This window comes from Egretta garzetta, unplaced genomic scaffold, assembly GCF_000687185.1.
Source record: "Egretta garzetta isolate BGI_Z169 unplaced genomic scaffold, ASM68718v1 scaffold81, whole genome shotgun sequence".
Lineage (NCBI taxonomy): Eukaryota > Metazoa > Chordata > Aves > Pelecaniformes > Ardeidae > Egretta > Egretta garzetta.
In genome coordinates, this window is record NW_009258671.1 from 6,864,136 (window position 1) to 6,879,875 (window position 15,740).

General features: G+C 43.8%; 1 protein-coding gene across 1 annotated transcript in view; it reads right to left on the minus strand.

Moving 5' to 3' along the window:
- Positions 1 to 7,606: 7,606 nt before the first annotated feature.
- Positions 7,607 to 15,740, minus strand: part of EFCAB6 (EF-hand calcium binding domain 6) — a 105,284-nt gene continuing 97,150 nt past the window's right edge. Inside the window, 4 exon segments of the mRNA XM_035888510.1 lie at positions 7,607 to 7,729; positions 10,156 to 10,305; positions 12,832 to 13,016; positions 13,847 to 14,021. Of these exon segments, the coding sequence (XP_035744403.1) occupies positions 7,607 to 7,729; positions 10,156 to 10,305; positions 12,832 to 13,016; positions 13,847 to 14,021 (633 nt within the window).

A 15,740-nucleotide genomic window follows, 5' to 3' on the forward strand; every position in this document is an offset into this window, starting at 1 on the left:
CCCAGACATGTCATTTCACACCCTGGCAGGCAATTAAAATGCAAATTAAAAACGTTAATTAGAACTGTTTCAACATCTATTCTAATCCACAAGATGGGAATTCTGTACAGTGTACGGAGAAGGATGCATTGTTCCTCGGGCAAAACCCTCCCGCCACTCTCGCTCTGGAGTGAGCAGAAATAGCTGCTACTTTTTTTGAAAACCTGATTGCAGCAAAGAAAAAAAAGAAAGCAAATAAAATTGATGAGGTCTGATCCTGATCTCAAATGCTGGGGTAAATCCACCAAAGCCAGGGGAGTCACAGTACGTTGTTGATTTAACTAGATCAGAGTCAAGCCCTGTGAAGATACTTACACCTAAAGATGGTGTGAAAGGGTATCCACCCCACAGCAAAATGTCCGTGTTATATTGTTTTTACTATTTCCCCCTCCACTTTTTTTAAAAAAAATCACAGCCAATTTACATGTTGTGCTAAAGACAGGCACTAGCTAACGTAAGGCTCAAACGTGCTGGACGGCAGCCTGGGGATAACCATGTTTTAGCAGGGATTCGGGAGGGAAGGAGAAGGCTGTGCCGCGGCGCTCAGCCCCCATAGCTCTGCCCGCATAGCACCAGAACTGGGTTTTTATAACAACAACAGCTCTGCAAATGCACACCGGCAGGGCTCCTTTCCATGTTAAATATGCAGTCGCTCCACTAAGGCTCATCCCAATACACCCTGATGTTTAAGACAACTTTCTTCCCTTTCTTACTTAAAATCTACCTACATCAAAGATGAAATCTGGATGCTCCCAGAGCTGTGATGAGGTTGTTTTTACAGCTATTTGAGCAGCGTGTTATACCTGCTTATTTGAAGATGATGATATTTGTATTGTTGCTAAGAATTCATGCCAAGCATAATTTTTGGGCATTGTGAAGATATCATATTTGCATATTTTAAGTATTGATATAATACAAAATTCTTTTTATGACTCTTTTCACAGCATAATAATGCTCTTTCCATTGCGTGACAACCTTTAGCATAGCAAAATTCAAAAACAGAAGAAAATTATTTTTTAGAAAATGGATTTTTTTTTTTAAATCCGATTTTCTTTTTGCCATGTTTGGAGCATCCCTTACTGTTCATGACCTGCTGCATATCTTCCAGATAAAAACAGTAATTGCACAGAGAGGTAGGCATTTCACACAGTAATGCCTTAATCAAACAAATGAAATGACTGCATTCTAAAGAAGTTTGATTTTTTTTTCCTTCTGTAGAGCACTGTATTTCTAGCCTTGCAGGCTTTATGCCAGTTGCTGATGTAGAAGATGGCCCATATGACCCCGTTCCTTCTTTCCTCTCTCTCCTGTCCCTTTGCCTAGCCTCAGCCCTCCCTCTGCCCTTCCCTACTTCTTCATCCTTTGAGCACAGCGAGGCTCTATTGCTGCTCTTGCAGGCTCTGTGCCAAGCCCAAGGATAGCTATACCTGGTACAGAACCTACAAACCTCTTCTTCCTTCCCTCCTCAGACTGGTTCCCATCTTTCTTTTCCCTTGTCCCACTTCCTCATGCTTCTGCCCTGTTCCAAAAGGGCCCTCCTAGAGCTGCCCCCCTCCCCCAGACCAGCCCCTGCCTCTTGGCACCAGCAGCAAGCTGGCCTCCGGGCAGGGGATTTGGAGAGGCCAAGTAGCTCAGGTGGGCTTGAGGATGTGCTAATGAGCAGCACATGTTACTGGTGAGCATCCATATTTACAGGGGCTTCGAGGTGAGAAAAACCTGAGAGGAAAGATGGGGGAGGAAGAAAATCCAGTGAAAGACACCATTTCCCACAGTCTGCTTATACATGAAGTTAACTTTCTGTGTAGAGAGGGGTATTTATATTGTATTTGAATTACCTAGAAGCCCTATGGTGCTTGGCTGTTGTGACCTTTCTTGCTGTGCAGGCTTGTGCTGGTGGTGACCTGGTCCCTCTGGGCAGGTTGCCACTCGGGGGGGTGGCGTTTTCCCTGTGCTGGTGACCAGCACATCTTTGGGGTGCTTTTCTTCCTGTAAATGGTTTTCTGAACAGTCAGGGCATGTAATTTGGTAGTGGCAAGCTGGAGGTGCCTGCTCACCAGCCCCCTGTTGGAGGTGCTGTACCGGAGTGGCTGTTCTGCTGAGGGACGCAGCAATGAGAGAAACTTGGATGCACAGGTGGGCAAACAAGAGGGGTTTGGTGGGTGGGTGACCTGGTGGTGACTTGAGGCTCCTGTGCAGCAGCAGATCTGGCAGTGAGGGAACCCTCCTTCAGTTAGCTTGTTCTGCTCTGGAGTGAAGGAAATTAAATTTATGATGATGTTAAAACACTGCAGAAGGATCCATCTTCTTTTAGTTTTAGCCAACCTTTTGTCTCCAGCTCAGAAGAGGCGCATAAGCAGTCACCGGGACTGCTGGTTTTGGGGATGGAGCAGCAGGGCAATACTGCGGGTGGGTGGTGAGGCCTAGTGCTGCTCTCATGGGGGGCAGGTTGTTCACAGCTGAGTGGATTCCTGGGGATCTTTGACTGCTGCTCTCCAGGCCTTGCCGGAGAGGCTGCTGAAGGTGGATGCCTCCCCTGATCATGGGGTGTGTTTGGCCTCCCTTCACAGCCCGCGGGATGCCTGACAGTGTTAAGCGTGATTCGCCCAGTCAGGTGTTGATGGCAGCCTGCCACAAAGCCGAGCGCAAGGGCTGGGCTGCAGCCAGGAGGCCATGCCCCAGCTGCCACGGGTGAGGGCCCACCCCTCCTTTCCCACCGCCTGCGACAGGGCCCTGGGGGAGGGAGGCGGGAGACCCTGCTCAAGGGCTTTTCTCCGCTGAGCCCAGAAGAGGCACGTCTGGAGGGAACAGCCAGCGATGGCTCCCTGTGGCTTGATGGCTGGCGAGGGGCAGGGAGGAGGCCGTCGCCTGCTGCTGTGTTTCGGGGGCAGCACCTGCCGCACCGCAGGGAGCGCTGGCAGGGACCCACGCTGCCAAAATCCCTCCGGGGCATTGTGTTCCTCACCTCCCACCCAAAGCAGCGGCCCAGCAGGTCAAGGGCAGCGTGGCGGCAGCTGGGGCGGTGTCCCCGTGTCCCTGTGCCCATGCTGCTGCTCCAGGGATGACGGAGAACATGGCGATCCTGAGCAGGCAGGGGATCAACATCCTCTGCTTGGAAATGAAATTTCTTAGCTTTGCGCTGATGTTTTTGTTTTCCTAACTGCCTCAGCTTTGCCGCAGCGTTTGCATGCAGCAGCGGGAGACCATTACCCTGGGGTAATGCTCAATCCCGCTGACGTTACCTGCCTTGGAGTGGAAATACAAGGGATCTCTGCCAGCCCCTCCTGGCTGGGTGGCTGACCCTTGGGCACGGGGGGAACGGCTGCCAAAAAAATAAACCCCTCTTCTATTACAAAGTTTATCCATCCAGCAGTTTGTGATTTTAATATGAAAAATCACCTCAGCGATTTCAAAATGCTGGCAGTTGAAATTCAGTTCGGGTTTCTTTCCGAGGTTGGATAAACAGTTGGTAAGTGCCATCCCTGCCTTTAAGAACTCACTAAAAAAGCCAGCATGATTTGATTTGTTTGTACAGCGAAAAGATTGTTCTTTAATCCCTTCGGAGTTGTTGGATTTGATACTCCTGCCAGTTGAACTAATGAAAAATCCTCTGCCAGGATGTGTCAGGAAACCTGGAGGTGCCCCCTCGCCTCTCCTGAAGGCAGCCCGTGTCTTGAAAATGGAGCAAGGGATACAACTCCTGCATCCCTTCGTGAAACGCAGTAGCCACGCTCTGTGCCAGAAAGCAGTACGGGGATGGAAATCCTATTGCATGTGATATAAAATTGGACCCAATTATCAAACAGGAGGTATAGGAGATTTTTTTTGGGGGGGGGGGAAGGAGGGAACAACCAGCCAAAAATCACAACCAACTCTATGCAATAATCACTTACGTAGTTTATTTTTTTTTCTCCTTGGTTAGATCAGTACAGCAAAATCCACTCTTTTAAAAATAATTAATGTAATATTTGTTTTATAATCTTAGGTATTCCAAATAGCAATTAATTCTTTAATTAATATGAATTAAGGAATATGCCATTAAGGAAGAGAGCAGTTTGAGGCTTCACACCAGCTATGAGGATAAAATGAAACAAAAAAAAAAAAGCTAATTTTGATTTTAAGTGGGGCTAAACTGAACCCCTCTTGGGCTCAGATCTGTTGCTGAAGCCCAGTTACCTACTGCAGTCTGATGCCTTCGACGCTGGAGACATCCCTGTGGGGCTGGATGGTGTTGGCACAAGGACCTACTGGGGAGGCCAGGTGGGAATAACTGACCCGTGCCTGTGTTCAGGCTGCTGAATCAGGACCAGCACTTTTTGGCCACTTGCTGACATATGTATGTGTGTTCTTAGAACCCACTGTTTTCTATTAATGGAACTAGGAATTTTTGTATTGATGTAGCATGGGAGAAGTTCCTTAAATAACGGTAGTGTCAGTCTCCTCTGTTAATCAAATATCTCAGCAGCAATTTCAGGGACTTACAGATAACTATCAATTTTGGAAAAAAGTCTAGCAAGAGTCTTTTACATTACTATTTCAGATATATGCAATTCCAAATGTATTTGTTTTATAGTAGAGTACAAATTACACAAATCTTAGAAACTAAAAGAGAAACAATACAGAACGTCCAACCTGAAACCTCCCCAATGCTTTTTACTCAAAATCTGCAAAATATCTCCTGAAAAGCCCCAAATGCAAAGAAACAATTTCTCAGAAAAAAACCTCATGCATTAAAGTATTCTGCACTGGGAATCTTTCAGATTCATTGTAGTGGTTCACACATTCACTAGAAATAATAAGAAAAAGAAGATTATGTTCTTCTACCCCTTCTCATGCCAAAGACTTCCCTTGATAGAAAGGGGGGGTGTGTGTGTATGTGTGCATGTGCACACGTGTGTTTTTACACCCATAACTTGCTCTCTTTTTTTTTGTTTTATTAATCTTTGCTGACTTATCTTTATATATTACTTGGGAGAAAGAAAGATACCAAATCAGCTCAGGTGATGAGGACAGGGCTCTTTGGTGTACTAATGAAAGCTAATTCAGGAACTGAGCAAAGAAATATTTACCTAACAGTTCTTCAGAGCAGGTAAGTATTTAGTTGCCAGAAAGCAGGCTCTGCTGATCATATTATCCTTTAATTATAACAGGAATTCAACAGTCAAACAATTATCTTTCCATTTCCTCACCAAGATCTGAGCACCTCACAAGATGTTCAAAGAGAATTTTTCTAGAACTGGGAAATCTAACCAGAGGTTTTACTTGCAATTTACTGTTTATTGTATAAATATATAGAGAGAGTATCCTTGAAAAAGGTAAGCCTCATGGCTAACATGGGGAATATTTCTCTGCAGTTAAGAAGCCAATGCTCATTGGCAAAGTAGCTTCTCTTCTAAACTGTGCTGAAGAATGTAGAACAGTTTTGACAGAGAAAGGTGTGGTGTCCACACACAGGTGGCATCTGCTCAGATTTCAGTGGCCGGTCCAGATTAACCTGTCTTTGACAATACATGTATGGCACTGCAAGTTAAATTCAGTTGGTGCTCGGTCACAAGCGGTGTCCCCCAGGGCTCAGTTCTAGGGCCGGTCTTGTTTAATATTTTTATCGACGACCTGGATGAGGGGATTGAGTGTGCCCTCAGTAAGTTTGCAGATGACACCAAACTGGGTGGTAGTGTTGATCTGCTCGAGGGGAGGAGGGCTCTGCAGAGGGACCTGGACAGGCTGGAGCGATGGTGCAAGACCAACTGTACGAGGTTCAATGAGGCCAAGTGCCGGGTCCTGCACGTTGGTCACAACAACCCCATGCAGCGCTACAGGCTTTGGGGAGAGCCCCCTTCCTTTGACATCTTTCAAGTGATAACCACCTGTGGCCGTGGTGATAGATGTGTCTGGTCATGAAGGATGCACCCACTGGATGTGGGGGGAGACAGGCAATAATACAATAGCCAAGGGCTATTGTGGAATGTGCCTACCTAAGCACAGTGGTCAGCATGCAAATATGACTATGAGCCAATTATCTTACCCCCATAAATAGTGAGCAGCCCAAAAGCCCTTTGAGCTCTCCTGTACAGCAGCGGGCTGCACGCCAGGATCTCCCCTTGAGCAGGGACGCCTCTCAAGGTTACTCCTTGAGGCTGGGAGATTCCTTACCACAACAGATTCTCGGTAAGTGACTAACAGCATGCTAACTTGGAAATCTTAGCTAAGTGACATAAAAGATTGATTGCGCGTGTATAATCCTTTAGACATAAACCGTTGACCAAGTCTGGGCCTAGGATTGGATCCAGCTGCACCTAGACTCCTCTCTGAGGGAGTTTAGAAAGCAAGGGGATCTTTTCTCAGCCTCATGACTCAACGGGAGGGTCTCCCTGACAGTTTTGTCTTGACCCTGTCCTCTGTGCGGTAAATAACAAAGTCTACCTTGCCATAGAATCTTATAAACTATTGTCGCATTTACCACTGAACTTTGTTAACTCACTGTTTTACACCAATAAACCACATTATTTTTCCCTCCCTCTCACTCCATCCGTGACAGGTTAACAGCTGGCTGAATATGAGCCAGCAGTGTGCCCAGGTGGCCAAGAAGGCCAATGGCATCCTGGCTTGTACCAGGAATAGTGTGGCCAGCAGGAGTAGGGAAGTGATCGTGCCCCTGTACTCGGTGCTGGTGAGGCTGCACCTTGAATACTGAGTTCAGTTTTGGGCCCCTCACTACAAGAAAGACGTTGCGTGGCTGGAACGTGTCCAGAGGAGAGCCACAAAGCTGGTGAGGGGTCTGGAGCACAAGTCTGATGAGGAGCGGCTGAGGGGACTGGGGTTGTTTAGCCTGGAGGAGAGGAGGCTGAGGGGAGACCTGATTGCCTTCTGCAAGTACCTGAAAGGAGTCTGCTGTGAGGTGGGTGTTGGTCTCTCCTCCTTGGTAACAGGCAATAGGAAAGAGGAAATGGCCTCAAATTGTGCCAGGGGAGTTTTAGGTTGGACATTAGGGAAAATTTCTTCACAGACAGTGTTATTAAGCATTGGAATGGGCTGCCCGGGGAAGTGGTTGAGTCCCCATCCCCGGAGGTATTTAAAAGGGGTAGACAAGGTGCTTAGGACATGGTTTAGTGGTGGAATGGCAGTTTTAGATGAACAGTTGGACTTGATCTTAGAGGTCTTTTCCAAAAAGTAATACATTTGGAAAATGACAATTGGGGAAATTCAATAGTATGTCTTGTAAACCTTTTTACTGAAGTAAAGAGTATGTCATTAATAAAATGCATAAAATTAAAAAAAAAAAAAAGAATTTCCTTAAATGAATTGCTTTTGGAGACGTCTTAGGAAACATTATTTTGACAATGTTAATTGTTGTCTCTTTCTTTTTTGATAAATGGATTATGCAAAATTAATTCCCTCACTGTGTAGATTTAATCCAGAGCATGGGACTGCTGTCAGAATTTTAAAGTATTTTGAGTTTTCTAATGAATAGATATAAAAAAAGCCATACTCAATTAATTTATTAGTTTGAAATTTGAAATGATAAATCAGTCACTGTCTTTATCTACAGTTTCCTGCATTTGACCAAATCCTACTGTATGAATGCCCGGAGAAAATCGTTGTAGGATATTTTTGAAGACAAAGTTTTATCATAATATTCCAAAATGTTAAATAACTCCTCTTCAGTTAGGTTGATGCTGTACTCATGAAGAATCTACAAAAGACAGAGGCAACTTGAAAATTTATTCCAGTGCTTTGGGTAAGCAAGAAGCAAAAACATTAGTTTACCTTGCTAAAATTTCTTTACAAAATAACTTGATGATTCAGCTCCATTCTGTCTTAGGTTTCTCAGAATATTAGAAAATCAAACTTTCCTTTATGGTCTCTCACTCTTCCCATGCCGATCCTGGCTCTCAGGGATGCATATTTGAAAACCTGCACACGCAGGGGTTTTGTACGTGAGCCCAACCAGCGCTTGCCTAAGGGAGCACTGGGAAACTGGTAGCACCCACATGCATAGAAGCTCATTTACAAAAAGTAGATGTTTTAAAGGCTTTCACTACTATCTGGAGATGAGATGAAGAGGTGGAATATCTTCCTTTCGATCTTCCTTGGATGATCTGCAGCCTTTGCAGCCGGAGAAACAGAAGGACTAATCCAGTCACTCAAACTGTGCAACCCTCTGTGTATATAATAACGCCCGTGATGCACTCAGTGCTTTTAATTTCCATGGGACACATGCTCAGCCTGTAAGTGTGCCATCCTAACACTTCAGTAAGGACCCAGCTTGAACAGGACTCATCTGGTTCACCCGATGCTAAAAGCCAGGTTAGATACCTGCATCTTTCAAATATTTCATCTGCTGCATTTTTTTCAGCACTTCAACAGTTTTAAATGTTCTCAATGCCCTAACATGAAAGAAAAGAATGCATTAATTTCTGGGGACTACTTCTGGTTTTAGATGCACTTGGGAATTTAAACCATAAAAGTGACCAGCAACACGGTGCGTCCTTGTGTGCTGTGTCAGTTGTCATTAGTTTTCTGGCAAACTCAGATTAGTCTGCCCCTTTCCCTCTTAACAGCTCGGCATCAGAAATCGCTAATGACCCCTTGCAGATAATACTGCCATAAATAGCAGTGTTACTGAAGTTAGTAGAAAGCTAATTTCCCCGTTTCGGTAAATTAAGTTACCTAGGAGATAAAGGGATCTGTACCTCCACAAATCACTTGATATCATGTCAGGCAGAAGATTAAGGCCTTTGTAGTAGGATTTTGGAATCAGGGATTGTTTCTTGATCTATATCCACAAGGAAGTAGTTTTGTGGTTGTGTTGTGGTTTGGGTTGTTTTTTTTTTTGCTTAGCTTATATCTTGTTAGGAAGCTTGACTTGAAAGTTGTTGACATTGCTTTAGCTATAAATGGTAATCATCACATGTCCTAAAGGAACATGACAAATTAAAATAAAATGCAAAGGAGCCTGATCTTCACTCCTTCTCCCTGGAGCCCAGTCTGACGAGGCAGGGCCCAGGCAGTCAGAAAGCTGCAGGGATAGACAGGGAGCCTCAGGCATGAAGCTGATACAGCCACATCGACGCATCCTGCTCCTCAGCCTTCCTAGAGGAGCAGGCAGGGACTTAGGTTTCAACTATGTGGCAGTGCCAGAACATATCACGTTCCCACCACCCCTAAATAAGTAAAGATTTAAAAAAGCACTTCTGTGACTGGTATAATCACCCAGGTTTATGGTCTACGAGGCAGCAAGCTGGCTCCCTGCAGCTCCAGGGGACGGGGAACGTGAGAAGCACACCTTAGCGTTGCTTGTTGCTGCCAAGCACTTGCTTACTGTGAGCAAGCATCCTGTCCACTTGTTGGTCAGTTCTTTGAAGCAGTGGTGACAACATGGGGTGTCCTAATGCACACAGCATTATATGGGGTTAGGGCCCCATGCTATTTTTTTTTTTCTTGAGGTTGAATAGCAAATACTCAGAATTACTCCAGAACAGATAGTGTTCATTATTCCCAGTTAAAACAACATCAAAGATTTTGAAACCAGTACAGCTAAGCAAAAATCATACTCCCCATGGATCTAGATGAAGAATCGCTGATACCCAGAATACACAGGTGTGTATTTGAGGAGATACAAGGTACACAAATGTTTGCAGAGGATACGGATCCCTTGCCTAGTACAAAACTATGCTGCACACAGAAGAGCAGAGAGATAAACCAGAAACAGAGACTCTCAAGTGGGATTGCTTGAGCCCGATCCACATTTAGAAGGGACCGCACCAGTTGGAGGGTCACAGGGTCCTGCAGCTGCAGCAGTGCCTGAAGGGAGACCTGCCAGAAGGCACGCTTCTGTTCCCTTCCCATGTGTTTGTGAAAGATACATGTTTAAACTTCGTATAAGGACTAAGGTTTGTCTCTGTTTTGTCTATTCAGGACCCCACTAAGACCTCAAGGAAGTGTAATCACGTGTGGAGAAGGATTACCCTGAGTAACGGTCAGAGATGAAGGCACAAAGAGGGGCCAGGATGAGTTCATGGGTTCTGGTTCAGTACCATTTTTCAGAAAGTTTTCAGTCAGGAAGCTCAGATTAGACTACTGTAATTTCCCAACTATTAATTGCTAAATGCAACTTACTTGTCTGAAATCTGCAATAGGTAACAGTCCGGTATGACTTTCATCACAGGATTTAAAAGTTCGCTTCATTGGTCTCCAGCAGCGCAAGATCTGGGGCTGAATTCTCAGCATTGCGCTGAAGAATGACGGGGTTTGCGGTCCAGGACTCATCTAACAGAGTTGGATGAGAAAGACTCGCATTTATGAACACCATCATGAGCACAACTGGGCACAACTATGATGCAGAATGAAATGGTGTTGGACTGTAATGCTGCCTTAATCTGCGACTGGCTGCTGAGTGCTTGTTTACAAATTATTTCAAGATACTGTTTACACAAGATTATTTTAACCTATAACATTTTGATATTCTTGGGAAGTGCAGATGGTATATTTACTTAATCGCTGTCAAAGCCCTCACTTTTTATTATTTGAAACTGATTCTGAAGTCAGTGCTACTTCTGCTCAGAGCTCAGTGTTTTCACATGTATTATGCTTGTCCTTGTTTCAACTCCCTCTTTCAGTCATTTTTAATTCTCTGCAGTGTTCATTTTTCAGAGTGAAATTTTTGCTTAAAAGTGACTGAATGCATAAGCCAACTGTGGGAGCAGAACAGTATTGCTGAAATACCCAAACCCTACTGTACACTTTTCCCAGTACATAAAATACCTTGTAACCAGCTTTTGAACCTTTCTGCAGCTGGACCGAAGGGTTAATTTTCCTTGGGACATGTTGTGGCCTGTTGTTTTAGCCTGGATAAACTTGTTACATTGGTGTATGCTGAACATATGTGAACTACAGAACTATTCATTAAAGCAAAATTAATTCCACTTGTACAAAGCTTTAACACTGGGGTGATGAGTAAGGGACTGTGGGAAAAATCAGCAAGCCCCAGTCCACCTGCAGGGTCTGGATCTGCTCTACTATTTTCTTAAAAGACAGCTCCATCTCAGCTTCCCCCTATGCTCTCCTGGTATTTATTCTTGTAATTGGGTAAGTCAATAGTGCCCTGCTTGTGCCCGTTGCACGTGCCAGTGGAGTTTCTACAAGCATCTCCTTGTGTGCACTCTTGGCTTTATACATCTACTATGTGGACACAGGGGCTGTGCTGCACCTAAATGAGTTATAGGAGGCCTGGAGAGCAGCTGTGCCTTCTTTCTGTCCTCTTGGGACATTCCTCCTACAGCCTACGTGGCTGAGAAAAGAGTGGCTACGTGAAGAATGCAGTTTCCGACCCAAAGTACTGAGTTTTCTTATGGGCTGAAGGGAGGGATAGGGCACTTCACGATGATTTCGACTTGGGTTATTTTCATAGTTCAGAGCCTGGATGCTTCCTTGAAGCCCTAGGCCATTGATTCTGTCAGGCTTTTGAGAAAGAGAAGGAATTGTGCCTGCCACCAGAAAAAACCCATTTTATTTGTTTTGGGTTTTTTTTTTTCTTTTTATTATTCCTTTTCGTATGCATCTGTACACTTATGAGGTGGAATGGGCTGAGCAACCTATGAAGAAATTTCACTTCGAATATTACATTATATAAAGGTGCTCAGAAAATGCACTGAGACCTTTATTATTTTTTCTGAATAGAATAAATAAAATAAAAATTATTTGAGACAACTACATAGGCACTTAAAAATTACTGCTTTATCCACTCCAGAAAGCTGGGATGGAATTTTGCAGCACCAAATTTGTGTATAAAAGAAACCTTATGTAAGATAATGAGGTTCTTTGATGCAAAACTTAGTAGTTTTACCTTACTCTCCCTACTGGTAGTGAATACTTGATAATTCCTAATGATACTCTGTTCATACCTTGGTAGCAATCTGTTCATTCCACATCTGAAAACAGTTTGGTAATGTAATTTCTCTATAAAATGCTGCTACTAACCATATCTAAACTAATTAGGCACAGTCAGAAACAGCCTAAAAATGTAGCAGGCTCGCTGAATTAGCAGATTTGGAATTTGGCACCGTTCCTACTGCATAACTTGACACCGTTCCTACTGCATAACTTGATTGGGCTATTACTGATGCCGTCCTTTCTGGGCCATGAGAGCCAAATTTCTGTATCTCTTTTGATCTTTTCTGCCCCAGAGCGGACCCATGGGCAGAGGGGAACAGCCTGCATGTGGCTGCCTTGCTGGGACACTTTTGCCTCTTCGTCACAGCTTGGGAAGCAGAGACGTGTGGCAGGGAGAGCTGTGAGGGAGCAATGTGTGCTGGCCAGTCCTGGCTACTAGATGTTTTTAGTGACCATTAGGAGCAGTGCAAGTGAGAGCTTCCTCTGGGCTTTTCTCACAGTGCCGGGTGCGGAGCAGAGGCACAGCTTGCTGACAAGATCAGGGCCATCCTAAATCACATCCCATGCACGTTTTACTCCTAGCTTGATTTTTATTTAGTTCAACAAAGGTCTTAAACCATCAGTTCCTGTGTTTTCTGTTTGGAATTATTATCCAAATTTTAGCCAATTTAGCCAATTTACCATATAACCTGGATACATAGAGCACGATCCCAAGGAATTAAATCCTCCAACTGAAGGAGATACCAAATGAATACTAGGCAATTAATATCATGGGATTAAATAAGAGAATGCTGGAAAGTCCCTGCACAAAGTGACTATAGAAACAGGCCATGAACTATCCTGTCAGTACAGCAGAAACGGAAAAAAAATTGCCATTTTGATTTTTATAAGTTTTGTACCTACCGGCTTTTGTGGCTTCTGTATAATTACCCTCTGTAGCAGTGAGCGTTCCTGTGGTTTTAATAACAAGATACAACTTTGAAGAAAGTTATAGTATGCAAATCTTCCATTTTTGTTTAAATCGTATTTTGTTGTTACTTGGTTAATTTCCCCTTCGCTTAAATCCAAATTGAACTTCTCTGCTATATCTGAAATGCAAAGAAAGAATATTCATTCTGTCGTTCTTAAAAATAGCCAGTCGCTGCCCTGTGTTCCCGTGTTTCAGCAGGGATATGTTGACAGGTCATCAGCTGCAGTGACTGCTGCGTAAGTGTGGTACGCAGTTCTTGCTATGTGCAGGTATATGCATATGCCTAAATTTATCAGGTGGCAGTTCACAATCTACAGGGTTTCAGGGAACTGATAACACGTCATTTTGATTTTAAATGAACAAGAAGTATTCTTTGACATTAACTGAGATAAAAGGCCTGATAGGCTAACATGTTCTTATAGCCAGGACTTTACATTTCATTACACAGGTGCACACTGCCTTATCACACATGTGAGTGCCCAAACAAAGGCGCAGCAAATCCTCTCTCTAGAAAAGAACAACACAGACGAGCAGCATAGCTGAGCTCTTCTGAGAGTAAATTCCAGGGTCCTTTCAAATCAAGAGGCATTCAGCCATCAAGACCAGTGCAACCAGAAGCACACACAAGGAAAAGACTGGTGAATCTATTTATTCCAATATCCCCAGGCATGGAAAGGGGAAGGTGATGAGAAACTTGTTGCCCTAAGTACCCAAAAGCAAAGCCACACGCTCTTTTTCCAAGCAGCAGCTAGTTCCGGATAGGAACATGAATGTATTGCACTCCAGGCTACTGTAAGCTGTTCTGCTCTGCAAAAGCAGGGTGGTACCTGGAGCAATCATGCAGTGGATACCACCTACTAGAAGCCAGATGTTCCTATGGCTGGGACACAAGAAAGAAAACAGAACGCATCTAAGAATGAATGAAGCACTTTTCAGATGGTAACAAACCTGGGAAGTCTGACACGGGGATTTCTCCTAGCTTGCCGACATCCTTCTCTTGGCATACTTTCAGTATGTCTCTCCAGGAATGTTGGATGTTCTTTTTTATCTTATTTTCTATTGCTTCGCAGTTAAGGGTAGGTGCAGAACAAGTTGTTGTCTGAGGACGACTGGATGTTGTTATCTAAAAGCAAGAGATAATGGTAATTTTTTTCTGTTGAGTTTTACTGGTTGTATAGACGAACTACTAGATGACAAATCCCATTTCCGGTCTTCCAGACTTGAGGTTAATGTACCATTTAAGCCACTTCTAAGTCTGATTTGAATTGTGCCTGCAAAACTGTAGGTAAAAATGTGAGAATACTCTTAGTGTCAAAATACGCTAGTCATTTAAGGGGCCTTGACCACTTTTTCTTTATTTGGCTTAATTTGTAAATCTTTTATTTCTCCAAACTGTTTCTTATTAAAAAACGGATAGCGTGTTCAAAAAAACTATGTAGTGCCATCTTAGAACAAACAAACAAACAAACCAGTGCAAAGTCACTGAATTATGAAATAACATTGCTTTGATTTGTTACTGGGAGAATCCCTGGTCCTATGCAGAGTCACAGAAGGAATAACGTGAGAGGATCTCAGTGCCTTTTTGACTGGTGCCTCAGCAGTGCTGTGGGTGAGCTGGAAGCAAAGCCTCAGCCTACCGCTGTATGATACATGCACAGGAGGTATTTGTGCTTCCAGATCCAACATATAATCTCGTATTTAGTGAGATTTCCCAGTACTCACTTGAGGGTCTCACTGGTGCAGACTTGGTGAGGCCTCACACACATTTCCATGCAATGAATACTGCAGGAACATTCGTCCTGATCATGTTCAGGCTGGCTGGGGTCTTTCCAACAGCCATAAGTTTGGGGAGACTTAACTTCCCTTCCTATTGTCTTGTACTGCCCAATCTGGCATTCACAGGCAGTAACGAGGAATTTTCCATTGCTTTCTCTGGGAACTGGATCAAAGCATGAAGGGTGCATGCAGCTAATTGCCTGGGCTTTTCAAGAAAGAACCTACAGTTAATGCAATAATTGAGCTAGCAATGGGCCAATGTTTAGATTCACCAGCCCTGACAAGTTGTTTGCATCTTTAATTTGCTCAATCTGTTATTTCTTTTTCAGTAGCTAAACATCTCCATGTAGAAGTAGTCAGAAAATCCAAGCATGTTCTGGGTACTGAATATTTCTTTTATTTTTCTGTTGTAGGTTTGGTTGTGGCCAAAGAAAGTGACATAGGTAGGTGCAGCTCCACAATGGGGATATTTAATTTTTCTGCCTGTAATGATTTCCTCTCCTTTCTGTGAATTCTGGCACTGGGGTAAGAGGCCAGCACAGCAGTGGAGAGGACCAAAGTGCATTACTGATGTGAAGTATAGGTATGGATGCAAAAATGAAGCAAAACTACCGCTTTCCTAATCCACTTACCTCTCTCAGACCACTGACCTTCACAGTAAGTCTATCAGTTAGACTATCAAGCATTAACAGCTGTAATTTGGCACGCCTTCACAGTAAGTCTATCAGACTATCAAGCATTAACAGCTGTAATTTGGCACCCACCAGAAAGCAAGCAAGACCACCAGAATGTTTTTGAACAGGTCAGGAAACATCTTTTAGAAAATTGCAACTGCCAATCTTGCCTAGCTTTGTCAGATGACCACAGATAAGCTGTCTGTATTTTTTAATGCTGCTTTTGCAGCTATTGGACCTTTGTAATTTGGGATGTTTGCTTTGTTCTCAGAAATCTGATTGTGCTTAAACACAGAAATTTTATTTGCCATACAGCTCTGATGGATATGTGTACGGTAAGAGCAGGGAATGCTATTGGTATAAACTGACATACACCCTTTGACTTCAGTGGC